The following is a 19,247-nucleotide window of genomic DNA, read 5'->3' as shown; positions in this document are numbered from 1 at the left end:
AGGTACTGTTACACTGCTTTCTGAAATGTCTGCTATATGAATTTCACACTTCCATTTAGATGTCTAAAATAAGTGTAGATCAATAACACTACTAGTTCACCATCTTGTTTTTATGGACTTCTACTCCAACAGCAAAATACCACAGTGGCTGCAGGTGTCACAAAATAATGCAGAAGAAAAGCCCTCAGCCTAAAAAGCAAGCTTCTGTTCTTTTTTCTGCACAGATGCTGTGTGACCACCTGAGATCTTCCAGCATTTTATGTTTTAATTGAAGTTTAGTTTTTGGTAGCTCTCCATTTTTAGATGTTAAGAATCAAAGTCATAGAGGCTTTGAGCCCACTGTGTCCATACGAACAACTCATTTACAATAATCTCATTATTATCGCTCATGTTCCATCAACTCTCTACAGATCCTACCACTCACTTACACACTGGGGCAATTTATAGCAGCCACTGAATGTACCAATTGTCTTATCTTTGGGATACTGAAGGAAGCTGAAGCACCAGGAGGAATCCAACACTGTCACAAGGAAAGCATGCAAACTCCACACAGACAGCACTGGAGGTTAGGACTGAACCTGGGTGTCTGGTGCTGTGAGGCAGCAGTTCCACTGGTTGCCACGTACATTCTTTCTTTGTAGCGCTGGATAAATGCCATCTACCTAGCCCGAGGGAAGCACCCTGTGCACAGCAGCAGCTGCGCAATTTTGTGACGCAAGGGTTTGTTGAGAATGAGGACGTGAAAGATCCTGAAATGAGAAGTGGGACTTTCAGCAGCAGAGGGAGCAGTGGCTTTGGATTAAGTAACATTTGCAATGAAGGCTTTGGTGTTCACATCATGGAACCAGAGTACGAAGTACAGCACTACGAAGAAGTGGGAGTTGCAGTTCCACTGCACGATGGAATGGAAGGAATTCTCTCTACTAGTCCTGATGAAGGGTGTTGGCCTGAAACTTCGATTGTTTTGTTTCCTTCCATAGAAGCTGCCTGACCTACTGAACTCTCCCAGCATTTTGTGGGTGTTCTCTCTTTCTCTCTTTCTCTCTCCCCTAGCATTGAACAGAAGGCTCCTGACCTGAAAGCATAGGAACATTTCAAGCCTGCCAATACAGGCAAGAGCCATTACTGGGATTTGGCAGCTTAAAAGAGGAGGAAAAGAAAAAACAAGCTACTAGTTTATAGTCAGAAAGCCCTGGGGTACAAAGCTTTTGCTAAATTACGCTAAGTTACATCTGCCAGTGACCTTCATGCTTGAGATGCAATGGGCCAATTCTATCAGTACAAATTTAAAATGTACGTAAGTGCATTTAATGTTAGAAACTGACCTGAAACCAGAAGAGTCGCCTGAGGACAACAGAATACAGAATAGATGAATGGAATATCAGGAATGGTTCCCAGTAATTTGGATTGGTCCATAAATCAGCCCAGAACCACCACAAATATTAAACCCTACCATTCAAAACTTAATAAACTGAACAATTTTGTGAGGGAGATTTTTAGGACACTCAGTTACAATCTCATTATTTATGCTCCCTTTTAAAGTTGCTATTGAAAGTGTATTGGAAAAAGTGATAAAATTTTATGAGCTTTGTGATTGGTTGAACTTCTCCTTCAAGAAATTTGCAGATTTCAAGTAAATTTTGAAACAGAATGATTAGATTCTTCTATTAGCCAGCCAGGGAGAAGCTGTTTTAATTGAATTTCAGTCTCAAAGACAAAATTTGCATTTTCATCAATCACATGAAAACAATTTGCATTAGGATGGGGAAGGTGGCAAAGCAGAAATTACAATGTGAGACTGAAGCATATTCTTTGAGCTGAGTGTGTGAAGGTCAACAGGAAGATAAACAATTGTCAGCAGAACAATCGTAAATTGGGACAAATTTCTTTACAAATAAGCTTATTAAAAATATGAGATGCTTCACTATAATGCAGGGCTGAGTTAATGATCATTGCATCCCTTGAAGTTAAACCAATAAAACAGATAAAGCGATAGAAAATATAGTGATGGATAGAGAGGATCATGAGATCAGTTTTGGATTGTCATAGATAGATATGGCACAGGCCATTTGGCTTGCCAAGTCTGTGCTGGCCCAGTTTCTCTAAAATTACATTAATCCAGCTGTTGTTATTCTCCCTACAGATTTTACTACTCGCCTCACATTAAAGAGATGTGCATGGTAATTCTTTAACACGAAGAGTGGTAGGTGCCCGCAATGTGCTGCCAGTGGTAGTGGTGGAAGCAGACGTGACAAGTGGCATTAAAGGAACACGTAGGTAGACCAGATACGATCATGAGCAGGTAGGTAGGATTAGTTTAATTTGGCCTCATGGTCAGTTCAGACACAGCAGGCTGAAAGGCCTGCTCCTCTGTTGCACTGTGGCTGGTTAACCTGCGTGTTTGCATGTCTCTGGGATAAGGAAGCACCTGGAGGAGACCCAAACGGTCACTGGGAGGACATGTAAAGTACGCATAGATTGCACCAGAGGTTAGGATGAAATCCAGGTCTCTGGTGTTGTGCGGGAGCGACTCTGCCAGCTCTGACGTCCTTTATTTTGTCAAAAGGAAATGCCAACACAAGAAATAAGAGAGACTGAAAAGGACTGGGACAGGGATAAAAAACCAGCTAACCTTATGTTTCACGATGTTATATACTACCTGAGGTTTAGCTTCGCTATAGTTAATGGAAGCAGGGATCAGCAGGGGTTATAATCTGGTGACAAAGGTGCTCCATAATATTTTGCATCTCCACTTCTCATTTATCCCTAATAAAATGCTTCCTTTTGCTGTGCTGATCCCTACAAAACGGCTTCTATCACTTAAGGAATATTAAAAATCAGCTTTCGATGGCTTGAATATTAAAAAGATGGTGGCAGAGTGGCTGTGCTGTTGCATAAATAATCTTCAAGTAAAATATTGCAGATGCTGGAAGTGTAAAATAACACTGAAAAACTTTGGAAATACACAGTAGATAAGGCAATATTTCTCAACCTGAAATATTAACTCTGGTCCTTTCTCTGAAGATGCTGCCTGGATTGCTCAACTTGTCCAGCATTACCTATTTTACTTTTGTCATCCTGAGGTGAAATGGCCAGAGATACAAGTTCAAATCTCATTTTTGAATTCAATTTACAAATTAAATAATCTGGTATAATAAAGTACATTGATATTGGCCACATGACTGGATTATTGCAAAAACCCAATGTGTTCACCAGTGCCCTTTGGGGGGCGGGGGGGGGTGGAAGAGGGTTGTAATGTGGTGTCTTTAACATGAGATTTCAGACCTACAACATGGGTGACTTTCAAGAGCCTCTTCAAAAGACAAGGCAGCCTGGGGAGTTCAAGGGCAATTGGGAATGCTCACAATCTCATAAAGAAACAAGAAAAATCTTTCGATTAGTTTTGATTTACCAAACGGTACCCTGATTTGCACCAACTGAACACTCGTGATGTTACCAGATTAACTTCTAATCGTCTTATCTGAAATGATAGCAGATTTACCTCAGTCAAGTCTATGTCATGGCGGCTTAGCTGTCCATTGGTATGAGTGGAAATGTTCCTGTAAATTGCCATTTTGCTGCCGTAGCCTCCTTTCAGGATGATCTGTGGTTCTGGGTTCAAGTTAACAGAGCTATCTTGAGCATAATAGGCGAAGGCATATCTTAGCTTCCCTCCATAAGCCAATAGCTGCAGAAAGATGATTATGCACATCAAAGACTTGGGTAGGCTAGGCTTGCAGGATTATAACAGCGACCAATGTATAAGTTTTGAACATATACAGACTAAGCTTTGAGCCAGTCATCCAACACTGACGAACTATAAATGCAAATGGGCAGGAAAGAGGCAGATTCAACGTAAACATTAATAACTTACATTTACGTAGCACTATTAATGAAGCAGGAATGTCCCAAGTCATTTTACTGGAGGATTATTAAACTAAGAAATGATTCCAAGCCACATATGGAAATATTAAGATATAAGAAAGATAACTTAAGGCTTGGTCAAACATGTGGGCTTTAAGGAGCATCTTTTCTATACTGGGTCAATCAGAATGGAAAACAGAATTCTAGAGCTAAGGGTTTATCAGCTGAAAGCACCAACAGGGTACAGAAAATTTGAAGAGCAGAGATATGTAGAAAGTGTTTAAACATGAGGGCATAGGTTTAGTGTTAGGGGTAAGAGGTGTGGAGGGGGTTGGAACATGAAAGCACTGCCTGAGTACGTGGTGGAGGGAGTTGTTCTCACAACATTTAATAGGCATCTGAATCACCAAAGCTGAGAAGGTTACAGTCCAAGTGCTGGTGAAAGAGGTGAGTCAAGATGGGTATTTGACAGTCAACATGAATATAGAGAGCTGTGTGGTTTATTTTTGTCCAGTATAACCCAATGACTTGCGCAGCACAATTAAAATCATTAATAAGAAACTGTAAGAGCAGGAAAGTGTGAGATTTGCTCTAATTAAAGAAGTGGTGATGCAAATTTAAATGGTTAAAAATTAAGGGACAGTGAAGATCAGAGATAACATACTGCCACTGGGTTTGAAAAACAAGACCAATGAGTTGCTGACCTTCCCTCTATGAAGAGCTAGGCTGAAGCTCTCCTACAGTTTCACAAAACTATGGTTCACCATATCCGGATTTCAATGCAATTCTGAGCATGGCTCATTACAAAGGATAGGAAGGAGGGAAACGTACATTCACTGGAATGTTTATCTGGGCTCAAAGTGTTATAATCAGGCTTACATTTTCTCAGCATAGATGATTAAAGTTCACAGAACTCAGAAAGGAACTGATAAGACAGATGGGAGGATTTTTTTTCCCCACTAGCAGGGGTTACAACCTGGGGAACATAATCTTACAATTGAGGCTTTATTCAAGAATAATGCTCAAAATTATTTATTTAAACACAGTGGAACTCTCTTATGACAAAAGGCAGAAGACTGTAGCTCTGTTAACCAATTTAAGTCTGAAATCAAAAGATTTGAGAAGAGATTGTTCAAGAGGTGGAAAGGCAGAAAGGGAACTCTGGAGCTCAGAGTTTGTGCAGTGGAACACATGGCCTCCAACACTGTAGTGACTAAGTTCAGGATTGATGAAGTCCATAACTGGTGACACACAATGCAAGTGCTTCATAGAGAAACTGTTATTTGCTAAGTGCTTTACTGATTTACTAACTTACAATTTGCACCACAATTGATACCAAACAATGCTCATCTTCGGATTACATGCATCTATACTTCTCACCTTGTCTCCTGTGAACTGGGTTGGTAGTGCCCAGTAATATGGTTCTCTGTGGAGGTGCTTCTGTACCAGTGCAGCATCCAGCAAGATATCTGGAGGCTGAGAGAAGATGCCCTCTGTGGTTCCAGTCAGGTTACCTTGACTGACAACATGCAGTATCACTTGTTGAGGCATCAGAGTCAGCTGTACAGATATACAAAGGTACATACATTCATGAACATTTGTATGTATGTATATATGTGTGTGTGTGTGTGTGTGTGTGTGTGTGTGTGTATATATATATATATATATATATATAGATAGAGAGAGAGAGCGTGCATTGTTATCTGATGCTGAACATTACTATAATAATTATTTTAATTTTTCGCACACCTCAAGTTCTAGTATGGTTCAATGTATTTTTCAAAAACCATTACCACATCTGCACATAGAATTGATGAATAAATTTATTCACTACAATCGTAAATGGTACTTGACTGGCAACAGTAATATCATTTACTTAATCTAATTTGTCAGTATCCTATTCAGCACAGTTAGCTTTTGTGAATTAAGCAACTTTTTCCAAAATTCAGGTATGTTCCTAACAAATGTGTAAATTATTTATATATATATATATATATATATATATATATATATATATATATAGAGAGAGAGAGAGAGAGAGAGAGAGAGAGAGAGAGAGAGAGAGAGAGAGAGAGAGAGAGATGTATATATATATATACAAATGTACATATCTCTGCTCTTCAGATATACATATATACACAAATGTAGAGTGTGAATTTGTTAAATTTCTATTCTACTTCAATACAAGAGTTGAAATACATAGCGCACCATTGTGCAAAGCTGAAATATCTCACACTTCTCCAGCATCTTTGAGTCTTATCAATAAAACCCAGTAATATCATGAATGAGATTCCATTACTTTTCTGTTCAGTCCAATTAATTCATAAATGCTGATAAACTACATTTATATTTACAGCCAGCGTTTTATCCATTGTTTAGACACTTTGCAGAAACCATTTGAAAATTGTTTCTTTCACAACTGCCACAATGCACTGGTCTGTCAGCGAGCATAATCAAAGACCTCACCCACCCCAGAGGTTTTCTCTTCCCTTTTCCGATTGGGCAGGAGATACAAAAGCCTGAAAGCATTGACCACCAGGCTCAAGGACAGTTTCTATCCTGTCGTCATTATGCTCTTGCACTTTGTCTTCCTGCACTGTACTTGCTCTGCACCTTTTACAGACTATTCTGCATTGCTATTCTTTTACCTTGCTCTACCTCAATGCACTGAGTACATACTTCAGATGTAAGAACAGGGTGCAGTGCAAGACAACTTTTCACTGCCTCTTGGTACATATGACAATAATAAACCAATACCAATACATTAGGAATGTGTGCTTACAGGAACTCTGACCAGTCCTTGGAGTTCTGAGCAGGAAATGGATACACCAGAGCAGTAACAGGGACTACAGCCTTCTGGGTTGTGGAGACTGAGAGCAAATGATCCAGCCTTGCATTCATTGCAACGAACACCAGAAACACCTTCCTGAAATAAGGGTTTACACAACATTCAGCACTACAGATCAAAGTGGGCTTTTTTTTCCAAAACACTGCAGAATTTTTATTTAATATTCTGCTCCATTTGTTTTAAAAAACTGTGACATTTAGTTGAAAAAAAACAGATTAAGAGGGTGGAAAAGGGCAGAGGAGAATTGTACGGACTGTAAAGTAAATAACATAATTAATTCCATGCTTAGGTGAAGGGATGAAATAACAAAGGGGTAGCGAAGAAGGAAAATGCCAGTATATGGCAGCTGGGACCGTTTATTCTGTGAGATTCTATATAATTCTATAAACTATAAATTCTTCAGATAATAATAATGCTTAATAATACATAATCCTTTTTACACATGGTATTAATGCAGGAAAGAGGGAGGTACTATCAGACAATGTAGACAAAGCAGTCTGTAGACAATCTCCGAAAACAAAAGGTTTAATTTAAAAACTAAGTTTCCTAAAACAGAAGTAATGATCTTCAAATTTCTATATTATGAATACATCAAATTGATGATTCCATGCCAGCACTTGTTGCCATGGATATATCCACGTGTCTAAGGTGTATAGCAATAGGTCAACCTATTACCCTCCTTTTTTTTCATCTGGTTGAATGGGAGATGGACCTATCATTAGCAGAAACAAGGTAGAAGTTAGGACTTTAAACCTGTGGTTTTCTACACTACAGTGTTGTAGGTACACCTTGCCATAACACAGCTTTTTTTGTACAATGGCAAGTACTAAATGTTATACATCAGCTTCCTTCTAACCTGAATTTTCTACTATCTTGGAAAAGCATAAAGATGTGAAGTCAATTCATTGCAAAACAGAGCTGCAGAATGCACATATGGCTGAAGGCAAGTCACTTGCCATCGGTTCTGAGCGAAGACATAAAGAAGGCAAGAAAAATTCAACTCCAGCAACACATAAAGAGCTAGGATAACTCAGTGAATCAGACAACACCTATGGGGGAGACGGACAGTCGACGTTTCTGGGTATGAAATGTTGACTATCCATTTTCCGCCACAGATGCTGCCTGACCTACTGAGTTGTTCTTGTACTTTGTGCTGCTCCAGTTTTCCGTATTTGCAGTCACTTGTGTCTCCAACAAAGGAACTGTGCAGAGAGGTACAACAGAGAGAGAATAAAGTTGCAAGTTCTCATTAGGTATCAGAGTTATGTAAATGATAACGTACCTTACAGGGACAGACCCCAGTGTGCTCCTCACAACTGCAAACTCCTTGTGCCAGATCACATTTCTCAGACCTGGTACCTCTGGGATCGCACTTACAGGCGATACATTGGGGATAATCCCTGTATCCAAAGGCACACTCGCGGCATTTTTCTCCACTGAATCCTTGTTTACAAAGGCAGTGTCCATCCGTCACATTGCACCCAACTCCTACAGAACCAATGACGCTACAGTTGCAGGGCTAAAAATGAAAAGCAAACAGATAATTGCCATTTCGGTACGGACTAGAAGGGCCGAGATGGCCAGTTTCCATGCTGTAATTGTTATATGGTTTATAAATGAGTTTCCACTGCATTCATATAAAATAAATGGAAGAATGTCAGGAAAATACACTAGCAGCAGCATCTAGATTCTCTAGCTACACAATCTTGTTGAGTTATTTATGGACAGGTTAAACATACAAACTAGTATTTGGGTGATCAGCAGGGAGGATTTACCAGCTGCTGTGGGGCTGCAGGCATCGTCTGCCAGGTGGGAGGAGGGCAATTCTGTGTAGACTCCACCCCTCAGGCCATATTGATCAGAGACTGGCTTGAGTTATGCAGAGCTGGGAGTGATGAGCAGCAAACTCAATTCTGTGTAGCCCCCACCCCTCAAGCCATATTAATCAGGGTCTGGATTGAGTTACGCAGAGCTGGGAGCATCGAGCAGCAGACTCGCCAGCGAGGCTGGCTGGTGGCTGATCTTCCCACTCCTGCTTACTCTCCTGTCATGCTGTTTCTGGATCCCCTCTTACACTTTGTCTGCTCTTTTCTAACTGAAGAGCAGTTTGGATGATAAGTACTTCTCAGGAGTGAAACCCTGTCATACTGGGAACTTCTTGTAGTTGAATCTGTGGCTACTCCAGAAGTTGTTGCCAGATATTTCCCCATTATAACAACCAGTGCTAACATCGCCATGTTTGCTTATGACTAATTCTTGACTTGTGAATTGTTAACTTTCTGTTTTTTTCTTTATGGCATTTAATGTGTCAGCAGTGAGTGTGTGGTCTGTAATATTGTAAACCTATCACCATCTCACACTCAAACATTAATTTTTTATGCTTCTACCAAATCCTTAGAACAGTAGGTCCATGGGGTTATTACAAAGTGGAATAACATTGGTTAATAATCATGTTAAACACAAAGGAATATCTAATATAGCAAATCCCTGGATTTTAGGCTCTTCAAAGAAAATTAAAATGTAGGGAGAAGAAGCTTGCAATTTGTGTCATATTTGTCCACTTCTCACAGGACTAATTCCACTCTTCCTAATTCCAGGTGTGGAGACAAGTGCAAAGATCAAACTGAGGTCATTCTCCTGACTGCAGTGCTCTGTCACCCTGATTTACAAACTCTCCACCAACAGCATGCTGAGTAGTTAGTTTTAAAGGGTTCGGGAATTAGAAATAAATACGAGTTAGAAGCACAAACACGAGGAAATCTGCAGATGCTGGAAATTCAAGCAACACACATAAAAATTGCTGGTGAACGCAGCAGGCCAGGCAGCATCTATAGGAAGAGGTACAGTCGACGTTTCAGGCCGAGACCCTTCGCCAGGACTTTGTTATTACCAAAGATTAAAAATGGACTAACATTACAATCCAAAGAAGAGCAACTGGTACTATTGATGAAAACAACAAAAACTGCAGCAACATCATGTGGCTGAATGCAAAGCATTCTCCCAGCAGTGGGCGCCGCTGGGGCTCAAGGGCATTGTGGATGGAAATGACAATGTTCTAAATTGAAACTGTAAATAAATAATAAAGGACTATACTATTGTTATAATATGATTTTTTGTAGTTACCGAGTGAACCTCCTTTGGAAAAGGGGGATAAAAGCATTCTCATTACTATACCTTGCATCCAGTCCCAGGGTCATGACCCCAGTAGTTGGCTTCACAACGATCACATTTCTCTCCCTGTGTGTGTGGTGGGCAGATGCACTGCCCAGTTTCTTCTGCACAATTGTTCTGAGTGTGGGCACAGTCACAAGCTGCATAGGAAATACATGGAAAGAGCTTTTTTCTTCAGATTTACCAAGAAGATTTAAACACATTATACTTCAAAATTTAGCATTAAGTACTGTGTGACTACTTTTTGTCCATGTTAATACTCTGTGCTGTTTGAATTGAGGACCATTTGTTGATACACAACATTATTTTGTGTTTAATATATCCACATCAAGTTCTTCTGTCTGAAACTGGCAAAGCAATTAGCCCATTTATTTGAAAAAAGTATTAACCAGTTTAATATTTTTTGTTAATACAGAGCAATTTGATTAAAGTATGGCGAGCATTTGTACAACACTATTGTACAATTAGCATTCATATATCTGATATCCAAAACTCTGCAGCCTGCATCATAGTTCATACCTTGGTCTATTTACTAGTTACTCCTTGTCTGCTGTTCTGCAGGTGGTAATGGTTAAACATCAACATAATTTGAAAATTATATTGCTCTTAGTTTTAACTCCCTCTATAGCTCCATCTCTCAACATCTCTGTAATCTCCATCTGGCCTATAGCTTTCAGTTTATGAGTATATCTCTATTTCTGGCCTCGAGAAAATATTTAAACACCGGCCAAGATCTTAAGCCTTGAATTTCTGCCTGAAGTTCCCTATTAAGGTGCGCCTTGAAACTCATCTTTCCATTGTCTGCCTGCCCTCGCCATTCTTTATGTGGCTGACTCAAAGTCATTTTACTTGATAATACTCCTCTGAAATAACATGAGATACTTTGCACATTAAACCCATCATAGAAATAGGAAACTGTTAATGTTGTTTCAGGGTTTTCAAGAAAATTACTCAAGTTTCTCCACCGATGCCATGGTTAAGCGGCAAGTGGTTAAAATATTCCTAATGTGGCTTATTCAAAGATCTACACAGCTACAACATAATTCCCCGATGACTGTACTCAACTCCATGGCTGATGTAAGCAAACCTGCTGTGTGCCTTCTTTACTACCCTATTCACTTGTGTTGCCACTTTAAGGGAGCCACAGACTTGGTTGTACCTTATGTCTCTCTGTTCTACGCTCCCCAGGGTCTTGCCATGGACAGTGGACGTCCTGTCCTGGTTTAACTTCTCAAAATGAATCTCTTCACCTTTGTTTTGGTAGAATTTTATTTGCTATTCCTTTTCCTTGTGATCTCTGTACACACTTCTCCTTTAGTGGGAAGTGGGGGTGGGACTTAGTCTATAGTACAATCCCATCAATGTCATGAATTAAGCCTTTCAGTGAAAAGAAAAACATACTGGATGAATAGTGGGTCAGGGAGCAACAATGGAGGGAAATGGACAATCAACATTTTAGGCTGAGACCCGTCATCTAGACGTATCCATTTCCTTCTACAAATGCTAATTGACCCTGTGAAGGACTCCCGCAGTTTGCTTCTTATTGCTCCAGATTCCAGCATCTTGCAGTTTCTGGCGACACCGACTGATCCCGGCCTGATGGTTGTGAAAGTCAGATTCACATATTGAATATAGGAACATCAGGCTTGAACTTGATCTTCCATTCAACAAGACCGTGACTGATGCTCTACTTCAAAAAAAGGTGCCTAAGGGTTGCTCTGGACTCGATGAGCTGAAACGCTGGTTACAGTGTTGTATCGCTCAATGTATTCATTAATTGCAATAAGACTATCCATTTAAATTAATATATGCGTAGTAGCCTTCAGTTGAAATGAATAGTCAAAAGTGTTCACTTGCACCATGTACTTCCAAAAATAGTTCAAACACTCACGTGAACACCCACCGTCCTGGAATCCATAAAAGCCATGCGCACAGTGGTCACACTTCTCTCCACTCACCCCTGGCACACAGTGACACTGCCCATCGTCACCACAGTCCTCAGAGATTGAGCCTAATCGGCTGCAGTTGCAGGGACTGCAGCCCAGTCCAGTGCTCAAGCCAAAATACCCATGCTGTTAGGCATAGTAAAAGTGTAGGTTAGGCATCAGTGCAGAGGCGAAAGCAATTTGAACAGTTTGCTAAAATACGCATTGTTCAGGCAAAGGAGCTAGCGGGTTTAGACTTGCAGGCACTAGTTGTTCCATTTGTAAAGATCATTGAAGTTAACATTCTTTTCGATAATTGACTTTGGAAAGCAATTTTTACATCACTCTTCAGGTTCTCTTTTTAGTACCAGGAGAAAAATCAGCTGATAAAAACAGATCCCATATGATTCAGTAAAAAAAAATCAACATTGCTGCAATAGAAACTGCTTCCTGCTAACAATGACTGAATATACAGGGAATAATAAACACTGATAATGGTCTTGTTACACACACAAAATGATGGAAAATTATAACATAATGTTTAAGGTTTATGGCATCATTGACATTTGCCGCATGAAGCATTCACAGCACTAATCATGCCAGCGGTGACTGGAATCATTTAAAGCAGACTGCATTAGTTGTCTTGCCCAGTAGCTCTGCATTTCCTTTGGCTTCAATTATTTCAATTCTCCTTCAGACACAGCATCCCATCATTCAACAACCCTCTGTGTAAATACATTTTATCCTCCGACCCTTTTTCCAAACTCTCTTCATCCTGATATTTAATTATTGATGCTTCATTAAGGAATCTTTTGCTAAGGAAATTATCATTCCCTGTTTATCTTGTCAAAGTTCTTCATGAGGATAATAAAGTATATTTTCTTATCTAAGTGTTGGTATCTATAAAATTCCCCTCCAGAAACTCAAACTCACCAACTCCTTTACAAGCAATATCTAAGTTTGACACAACAGCCTCAATATAGTCAAGAGATGAAGCCAATGCCATAAAAAGATCATGTGATTCTATCTGATTGCCTCTGACCTTTGTTTTTACTGCTTTGCTGCTGAAACCCTTGTCAGTGCAACTGTCAGCCCTACCCAAGTCTCTATAAGTATGGCAACTTCAGCCTTGGGGGGCTTCATGTTTTTTGCAGTTCATCGAAAACTCTGCTCCTCCTGTCTCAATTTAACGAAAGTCCTGCTCACCCAGCAACCATGCCTTTGTGGACTTGCAGGCACAATCTGAACTCCACCAACAAAAGACATTTTGGCCAACTCATCTGTGTCAGCTTTTTAAGTTAAACCACTCGTACCCTTCTTACTTTTTGCAGTCCTCTGCCTTACAAGTATGTACTTAATGTTTGTAACAGATTTTCTCGCCAAACCTGTTGGAATTCTTTAAGGAAATAACAGGCAGGATAGGCAGAGGAGAATTGTGGATGTTGCTTGTTTGAATTATCAGAAGGCCTTTGCACATGAGGCTGCTGAACAAGATAAGAGCCCATGGTATTACAGGACAAATACTAACATTGATAGAAGATTGACTGAATGGCAGGACGCAAAAAGTGAGAATATAGCGGGCCTTTTCTGGTTGACTGCCAGTGACTAGTGGTGTTCCACAGGGGTTGAATAGGATAGCTTCTTTTCACATTATATGTCAGCGATTTGGATGATGGAATTGATGGCTTTGTAGCCAGACTTACGGACGATACAAAGAAAGGCATAGGAGCAGGTAATGTGGAAGAAACGGAGTCCGCAAAAGGACTTGGACATTGGGAGAAAGGGCACTGAAGTGGCAAACAGAAAATAGTGTAGGGAAGTGGATGGTCAAGCATTTTGGGAGGAGTACAGACATAAACTATTCTCTAAACTGAGAGAAAATTCAAAAACCAGAGGTGCAAAGTGACTTGTGAGTCCATGTGCGGGATTTTCCAAAGGTTAACTTACAGCCTGAGTTGGTGGTAAGAAAGACAAATACAACGTTAGCATTCATTTTGAGAGCACTAGAATATAGGAGCAAGGATGCAATGTTGAGGCTTTACAAGGCATTGGTCAGACCTTACTGGAGTATTGTGGGCAGTTTTGGGCCCCTTATCTAAGAAAAGACGTACTGGCATTGGAGAAGATCCTGAGGAAGTTCATGAGAATGATTCCAGGAATAAAAGAATTATACATTAATGCATTTGATGACTCTGGGCCTGTACTCACTGGAGTTCAGAAAATTGAGGGGGAATCTGATTGAAAGCTATCAAATATTGGAAGGCCTAGAGAGAGTGGATGTGAAGAGGATACTTCCTATAGTGGGGGAAGCCTAGGACCAGAGGCAACACCCTCAGAACAGAGGAACATCCATTTAAAACAGAGATGAGGAGGAGTTTCTTTAGCCAGAGGTTGGTGAATTTGTAGAATTCATTGCCATGGACTGCTATGGATATCAAGTCATTAAGTATAGTTAAAGCAGAGTTTGATAGGTTCCTGATTACAGTGTATCAAAGGGTACAGGCAGAAGGCAGAGAATGGGGATGAGCAGGATAATTAACGAGCCAGGAAACAGTTGAGGCCAGTTCATTGGCTATATTTAAGAGGGAGTTAGATATGGCCCTTGTGGCTAGGGGGATCAGAGGGTATGGAGGGAAGGCTGGTGCAGGGTTCTGAGTTGGATGATCAGCCATGATCATAATAAATGGCGGTGCAGGCTCGAAGGGCCGAATGGCCTACTTCTGCACCTATTTTCTATGTTTCTATGATGGAATGGTGGAACAGATTCAATGGGCTAAATGGTGTAAATGGTGAATTCTGCTCCTGTGTCTTATGGTAACATTTCAATACTAATACTAAGCAAATAGGCACTCATAGGAACATGTAGCCAAATGTGTTGTCATAGATACTCAATGGAACATGTAGCCAACCACTAAAGGCAAACTTACATGTAATTAAATTTAAATGGTTGATAGACCAGATGTCTTTTTTTGGAAAAATCTGAACATATTGTTTGCAGTTTGTAAATTGGATGATGTTTTTGAACTTCCATCATTAGTTCAACAAGCTACAAGTTAATGCACTGAATGACCTCAGCAAACTCAATAAATAATGAACTCTGAAACTGCCCAGTGTAAATCGTAAGATATAGGAGCAGAATCAGGCCATTCATTTACTTTCCCTCTCAACTCCCTTCTCCCTGTAACCTTTGAAGCCTGTACTAATCAAGAACCTATTAACTTCCACTTTAAATATGCCCAATGACTTGATCTCCACAGCCGTCCGTGGCAATGAATTTCCACCTTGTACCTGAAGCAATTCCACCACATCCCTGTTCTAAAAGGACATCCTCCTATTCTTAAGCTGTGCCCTCTGGTCCTAGACTCTCCCACAAATGGAAGCAGCTGTCAAAGTCAATGTCAGCATGGTTTCTGTAAAGGGAATTCCTGCCTGACAAATCTGCTAAGAGTTCTTCGAGGAAGTAACAAGCACGGTGGACAAAGGAGAGGAAGTGGATTTCATTTCCTTGGATTTTCAGAAGGTATTTGATAAGGTGCCACACATGAGGCTGCTTAATGATATAAAATCCCATGACATTACAGGAAAGATACTGGCATGGATAGACAGACGGGCAGGAGGCAGCGAGTGGGAATAGAAGGAGCTTTTTCTGGTTGGCTGCCTGTGACTAGTGGTGTTCCTTGGGGGTCAGTATTGGGATCGCTACTTTTCACATTGTTTTCCAATGATCTGGATAATGGAATTGAAGGCTTTGTGGCAAAGTTTGCAGATGATATGAAGATAGGTGGAGGAGTAGGTAGTGCTGAGGAAGCAATGCGACTGCAGAAGGACTTACACTAATTGGAAGAATGGGCAAAAAAGTGGCAGATGGAATACAGTGTTGGCAAATGGTAAAAGGAACAAAAGTGCAGACTATTATATAAATGGAAAGAAAATTCAAACATCAGAGGCACAAAGGGACTTAGGAGTCCTTATGCAAGACTCCCAAAAGGTTAATTTACAGTTTGGATCTGTGGTAAAGAAGGCAAATGCAAAATTGGCATTAATTTCAAGGGGAGTAGAATATAAAAACAAGGAGATAATACAGGTGCTTTACAAGACACTAGTCAGGCCACACTTAAATGTTGTCAACAGTTCTGGGCCCCATGTCTCAGAAACGATATACAGGTGTCCCCGCTTTTCGAACGTTCGCTTTACGAAACCTCACTGTTACGAAAGACCTACATTAGTTCCCTGTTTTTGCTAACAGAAGGAGTTTTCACTCTTACGAAAAAAGCAGTGCGAGATAAAAGGCAGCGCACGAAAAAAGCAGCACGCGCCCCAAGCAGCCGCTCTCCCCCAGATTCAGAATGGCATTCTAGCGGGCATTGCTTAAACACGTGCCTGTGAGCAGCCTTTAACAAGATGAGTTCTAAGGCATCGGAAAAGCCTAAAAGACCTCGTAAGGGTGTTACACTTAGTGTAAAACTAGACATAATTAAGCTTTTCGATAAGTAAGGACAAAGTGAGTTTGGCTTGTGGAAGTTGATGAAGATGATGTTGAAGAGGTTTTGGCATCCCATGACCAAGAACTGATAGATGAAGAGCTGAAGCAATTGGAAGAGGAAAGGATAACAATCGAAACCAAATGCAGTAGTGAACGGACCGAAGGTGAAGTCGTCCAGGAACTGAACGTGAAGCAACTGCGTGAGATTTTCGCTGCAATGATTGCAGAAAAGTACGACTTTAATTTTGAAAGGGTACGTCGGTTTAGGGCATATTTGCAAGATGGTTTGAGTGCTTACAAAGAACTGTATAGAAAAATGCGCGAGGCTCAGCAGTCAAGCCAGCCTTCCACATCAGCCAGACAACGAACCTCAACCTTTGACATCGAGGCAGACAGACATAGAAGATGACCTGCCTCCCTGATGGAAACAGACGACGATGAGATGATACCCCAGTGTCCCACCACCCCAACCCCCAGGTCGCAGAGATACCGATTCACGGAGAATGCAGCGGTAGCCGGGAGGCACCCAACACATCTTTAAGAAAAAAGCCGAAATAAACAAACTAGTTAATTAGGTGCCGCCCGGCACGTAAATGTCGGCCCAGATCAGAGGCAATTGCCCATTGCGTCGCCTCTGATCCGGGCAGACATTTACGTGCCACGCGGCACCTAATTAATTAGCTTGTTTATTTTGGCTTTTTTCTTAAAGATGTGCTGGGTGCATCCCGGCTACCACTGTACCCCTGCCTGCTTCGCAGATCGGTATCGATTCGTTGCCCGGAGGGTGGGGGCCACTGCACCACCCCAACCTCTGACGACTCAGTCTAACACACCATCATCAGTGTGCTCGATGTCTTCCCGGTTCCCGTAAGTGATACTACACTGTGCATACATTATTCCTACTTTATATAGGCTGTGTATTTTTACATGTTATTTGGTATGATTTGTCAGCTTCATCGCTTAAAGGTTACTGGAGAGCGCTTGCGCCGTGTTTCTGCCGAGAGTGCTTGCGTGAGATTTTCGCTATGGAGAACAGTGCAGTAATGATTGTAGAGAAGTATTTCTACTTTATATAGGCTGTGTATTTATCTTATCATTCCTGCTTTTACTATATGTTACTGTTATTTTAGGTCTTATGTGTTATTTGGCATGACTTGGTAGGTTATTTTTGGGCCTGTGAACGCTCACAAATTTTTCCCATATAAGTAAATGGTAATTGCTTCTTCACTTTACGACATTCCGGCTTACAAACCATTTCATAGGAACGCTCTACCTTTGGATGGCGGGGGAAACCTGTATAGTCATTGGAGAGAGTCCAGAGGAAGTTCACGACGATGATTCCGGGAATGAAGGAGTTAACATTTGAGGATTATTTGGCGCTTTAGGCCTGCACTCACTGGAATTTAGAAGAATGCGAGAGGATCTCATTGAAACCTACTAAATGTTGAAAACGCTAGATAAGGTAAATGTGGAAAGGATGTTTTCTATGGTGGAGGTGTGCAGCACTAGAGGGCACAGCCTTAAAATTGAGGGGTGATCCTTTAGAACAGGGGTAAAGAAGAACTTTTTTTTTTAAGTCAGTGGAATGCTCTGCCACAGACCGCTGTGGAGACAAATATCGTGAGCATATTTAAAGCGAAAATTGATGTTTCCTGATGGTTCAGGGCATCAAAGGCCATCAGCCATGATGGAATCATGGAGCAGACTCAATGTGCTGAATGGCCAAGTTCTTCTCCTATATCTTATGGTCTTATCTGCTCCATGTCCACTCTATCTATATATCACTTTTCAATATTCATTGGATCAATGAGATCCCTCTTCATTCTTCTAAACTCCAGTGATGGAGGTCGAGATAGTGAATAGATGATTTAGGAGATCAGGCATCAGGAAAGTAGAGTTGAAGTTAGACCAGCCATGAGTTTCCAGAACTGCCCTGCCTTCATATGGAAAAATATCACTTCCCTTGACAATCATTGGCATTGGGTAACTGTAACTGGGAGCCCACCTTGCGGAAAACTGTGGAGTTATATTGTGTCCCATCAGCCCAAGTTGCAATATTGCTTTTGAAGGTTTTTATATGTGAAATTTTTTATTCACAAGATCAACCTTTGACAAGTTATTGGGAGGAGTAGCCCTTCACGCAACACTCATCCATCCTGACAAAGACCAAAAAAAAGCTAAGGCTAAAACACACAAACTCTCCTACTTTATGCAATGTGGAAACAATTGCCATATGAGAATGATTGCCAAATACTATACTGGGCCTGACTAACTGCCATGTAAATATGATGCTTTGCTTTCAGCTTCTGTGACATCTAAATTGTTCAATAAATTTATAACCAAGAAGCCTCTGTGAGCTATCGTTTGCTTTTCTTGAATTTGAATACTTCACATGAATAAAAGCCATAGAATGAGGCATAATGAGTCTCACTTGAAGCCATATCAAAATGCCTAATTATTAAGTCAGATCAGTTCCCCTGTTAGAACTTTAAAAAAAATTACAAACCTAAATGGGCTGTTAAGCTCTTTCAACAGATCTTCCAGGATACAAAGTATAAAATGAATTAGGTGCTTTTGTTGTGATGTAAAGATTCAGTGATCTGCTTTTTATTTGAACAACAGAGGTATTATTTTGTGTTAAAAGTCTGGATTTAAACTTTGCATTCTGCCACCTAATAGAGTTAAAGGTTTCGTAAGTGTGAGTCTTGCACATTCCAGTTGTTGTGTTAGTATGTGTGACTAAAGAGATACATAGGCTGATTTAAAGTACCCAGTTTTGTTAACTGGCAGATTTAAGAATTATCTTTTCACCAAAGGGTTGTAATGATCTGGAACTCATTGACTGTGTGTAGGAGGCAGAAACTTCAACTGAATTCAAAATGTCCCGAGACCAGCACTCACCACTGCAAGTGACATTACCTTACAAGTTTGTGAAGCAAGTGATGGGAAATGAACT

At 40.6% G+C, this 19,247-nt stretch overlaps 1 protein-coding gene across 3 annotated transcripts in view; it reads right to left on the bottom strand.

The window, feature by feature from the left end:
• The window catches only part of lama1 (laminin, alpha 1), a 346,500-nt gene that overhangs the window by 156,566 nt on the left and 170,687 nt on the right, over positions 1-19,247 (bottom strand). For all 3 annotated transcript variants that reach the window (XM_072259264.1, XM_072259251.1, XM_072259258.1), the window contains exons 21-26: positions 11,775-11,955; positions 9,887-10,023; positions 7,995-8,231; positions 6,647-6,790; positions 5,245-5,424; positions 3,503-3,688 (exon numbers count right to left, since the gene is read on the bottom strand). In XM_072259264.1, the coding sequence (XP_072115365.1) occupies positions 3,503-3,688; positions 5,245-5,424; positions 6,647-6,790; positions 7,995-8,231; positions 9,887-10,023; positions 11,775-11,955 (1,065 nt within the window). The remainder of the gene's footprint in view (positions 1-3,502; positions 3,689-5,244; positions 5,425-6,646; positions 6,791-7,994; positions 8,232-9,886; positions 10,024-11,774; positions 11,956-19,247) is intronic.

Source organism: Mobula birostris, chromosome 1 (genome assembly GCF_030028105.1).
Source record: "Mobula birostris isolate sMobBir1 chromosome 1, sMobBir1.hap1, whole genome shotgun sequence".
Lineage (NCBI taxonomy): Eukaryota > Metazoa > Chordata > Chondrichthyes > Myliobatiformes > Myliobatidae > Mobula > Mobula birostris.
Note: the sequence above shows the minus strand (reverse complement) of the source record. Positions and strands in the feature narration are given on the sequence as shown.